This window comes from Neltuma alba, unplaced genomic scaffold (assembly GCF_004799145.2).
Source record: "Neltuma alba isolate B1F8T4 unplaced genomic scaffold, ASM479914v2 tig00013258_pilon, whole genome shotgun sequence".
In the NCBI taxonomy this organism is placed as follows: domain Eukaryota; kingdom Viridiplantae; phylum Streptophyta; class Magnoliopsida; order Fabales; family Fabaceae; genus Neltuma; species Neltuma alba.
Window position 1 is genome coordinate 296,686 of NW_021637551.1, and position 2,918 is coordinate 299,603.

The 2,918-nt window shown below is 40.1% G+C and overlaps 1 protein-coding gene across 1 annotated transcript; it reads left to right on the forward strand.

Annotated features, from left to right (window-relative positions):
* Positions 1 to 280: 280 nt before the first annotated feature.
* LOC114735866 (calreticulin-like) lies at positions 281 to 2,734 on the forward strand. The gene is given in 9 exon segments (XM_028923638.1): positions 281 to 336; positions 338 to 396; positions 1,411 to 1,518; positions 1,636 to 1,828; positions 1,915 to 2,173; positions 2,269 to 2,325; positions 2,403 to 2,450; positions 2,527 to 2,613; positions 2,690 to 2,734. Coding segments are annotated over 9 exon segments (897 nt in total). The 5' UTR covers positions 281 to 295.
* Positions 2,735 to 2,918: the final 184 nt, after the last annotated feature.

Here is a 2,918-nt window from a genome sequence, read left to right on the forward strand (position 1 = left end):
CTTGGCTAAAAAAGGTTAACAAGTACCAAACGCGACCCTCGGGCACACCTTCAAAAAGGATTACATTCATGCCTACGTGTCCCGCATAATTCTGAAGACTTAGTTAACCAATAATAGTTTGCCACATCGTCCCAATGACAATTCTCTGATACGTGGCTCATCAAGATTGGTCCAATCCGGCCCGCATAGTCCACCTCAAACTCGGCCGAAAAAAATAAAAGGAGCACTTTGTAGTTTCGGGAGCACACTCCAACTCAGTGCTTCTGTCTCTGGGAGATTTCATAATTCGGTAGCCATGGCGCTCCGAGCGCGGAACCCTAATCTGCAGTTTCTCTCCTTTTCTTTCTTTGCTGGCGATCGCTTCCGCGAAGGTCTTTTTTGAGGAGCGTTTTGATGGTAATGATAACATTTGCACTCGAATATTCTAGTGTCTTTTCCTTTGCTCCCCAGCAGATCGTGGAATGTAATTTGATTTTCCCCCGTGTTTCCAGGAAATTAAGGATTTTAGAATTTTTTATTGGATTTCGTAATTGTCAGCTTTGGTTATTCTGTCACTGATCAATACTTTAATTCGTTTGCGCGGCGATCTGTCTGACGCCTTTGGTCTGTGCTTGATTGGACATTGAAGTTTATCTGGAAATGTGGTGGTTTGGTGTAGATCTATTGTGATCTTGACTGTTTTGGCTCTTATTTTAGTCGGCTTTTCGTTGGTACGCAATCTGAAGTTCTTTTCTGTGGTCCTTGTCTAAAGAACTCGGTATTATACTGATGTGATTTTAACATAAAATTCATATGTTCGTGGGAAGTGTTTCTAAAATTGTACTGAAGCATTATCCCTAGCATCACTTCATAGGGAATTGACAGCTCTTGAGGGCACTGCCGCCTGGATTTTTTATCTCGGTACTCCTTCCGGTTACATGCGCATTTCATCAGGGTACCGGGGTTGAAAGTTGTTTGTCGATTCTTAACTAGATTTGCCCCCGGTCTTTTAACCACTTCGAAGTTGAATTGCGTCTCGCTCGACTTATGTTACTTTGAGGTGGGAGGTTGAACATTGTTTACGTAGTATATAACATCGTTGTATGGGTAAGTGACGGTAGAGTCTTCTGCAAAGATTAAATGTAAATGGGAGGCTCGTGCCTCCATAAGGAGATTATTTCTTAAACCGACTGGTGGTCACATTGTTTTTTTGTTTTTCCTCTATTTCAATGTATATAATGACGAATGGACAATGAAATTCGCACGCCATTAAGTACAGCTCCTATTAATGGTTCATCTGTAGTCTTCTTTTTCCTGTTTATTAGCCTTTCTTGTTCTTGTTCTTTGTTTTTTCATATTTGGTTAACAATATATCCTGTTTTCTAACTTCTATGTGCTTTATTCGTATATGCTAACGGGTGATTGTTATAGGTGGATGGGAAAATCGCTGGGTAAAATCTGATTGGAAGAAAGATGAGAACTTGGCTGGGGAGTGGAACTACACCTCTGGTAAATGGAATGGTGATCCTGATGACAAAGGTAAACTAGATTATCTATGTAAATCAATTATGGTGCATAAAATTTTTCATTAGAACAATCATTGATTCACAGACTAGAGTGAGATTATTATTGACTTGTGCTTTAATTTCTCCATAGGTATCCAGACAAGCGAAGACTACAGATTTTATGCGATTTCTGCTCAGTTCCCTGAATTCAGCAATAAGGATAAGACACTGGTCTTCCAATTTTCTGTTAAGCACGAGCAGAAGCTTGACTGTGGTGGTGGTTACATGAAATTACTTAGCGGGGAAATTGATCAGAAGAAATTTGGTGGGGAAACTCCATACAGGTAATTGATAAATCTCCTGTAGCATGTTCTTTACTCATTCATTCACTGACTCAGCTGATTTGACTGCTTACATTTTTTCAATGCAGTATTATGTTTGGTCCAGATATCTGTGGTTACAGCACCAAGAAAGTGCATGCAATTTTAACGTACAATGGCACAAACCACTTGATAAAGAAGGATGTACCATGTGAGACTGACCAACTAACTCACGTATACACATTTGTCCTCCGTCCAGATGCAACCTATAGCATCCTTATTGATAATGTGGAGAAACAAACTGGCAGTCTTTATTCTGATTGGGATCTTCTCCCTCCCAAGAAAATCAAGGATCCTTCTGCCAAAAAAGTAACTTTGTTTCCACCCCTTAGTTTACTGTTTCACTTACAATTTGTTGATTGGTCTTGAGGTGTTGAAAATTCTTTATTGTAATACTCCTGCAGCCAGAAGATTGGGATGACAAAGAGTACATTCCTGATCCTGAGGATAAGAAGCCAGAGGTTGTACATTCTCGTGAAGCTTATGATATTTTCTGACGTTTGCTATTGTTGTATATGCTGACTTCCTATGCTTGTAGGGGTATGATGACATCCCAAAAGAGATTCCAGATCCTGATGCCAAGAAGGTCCTTATCTATGTTGTTTGCTACTGTTTTATATCTTACTTGGTGTTGTTACTCATAACACTACCTGTTGTTTTAGCCCGAGGACTGGGATGATGAGGAAGATGGCGAGTGGACACCACCAACCATTGCGAACCCTGAGTACAAGGGCCCATGGAAGCCGAAGGTTTGTTGTCATTTTGATATATCTAGTTTGCACAGGATTGGACATGTTTGCTGATCTTGCACCTACAACTCTGCAGAAAATTAAGAACCCCAATTACAAAGGAAAGTGGAAGGCTCCATGACGACAACCCAGGTCTGTTTTTATCATTCCTTTGTTGTCGTTATGGCTACAGAAACTAATTGGTGGCATAAGATACGTTGCAAACTTTTATAATTCAGTGGTGGATTTGAGGTCACGTAAGTAGTAAGTAGTCACACGTGAAAATTCACATTTTATCAGATTTCAATGACGATCCTGAGCTCTAT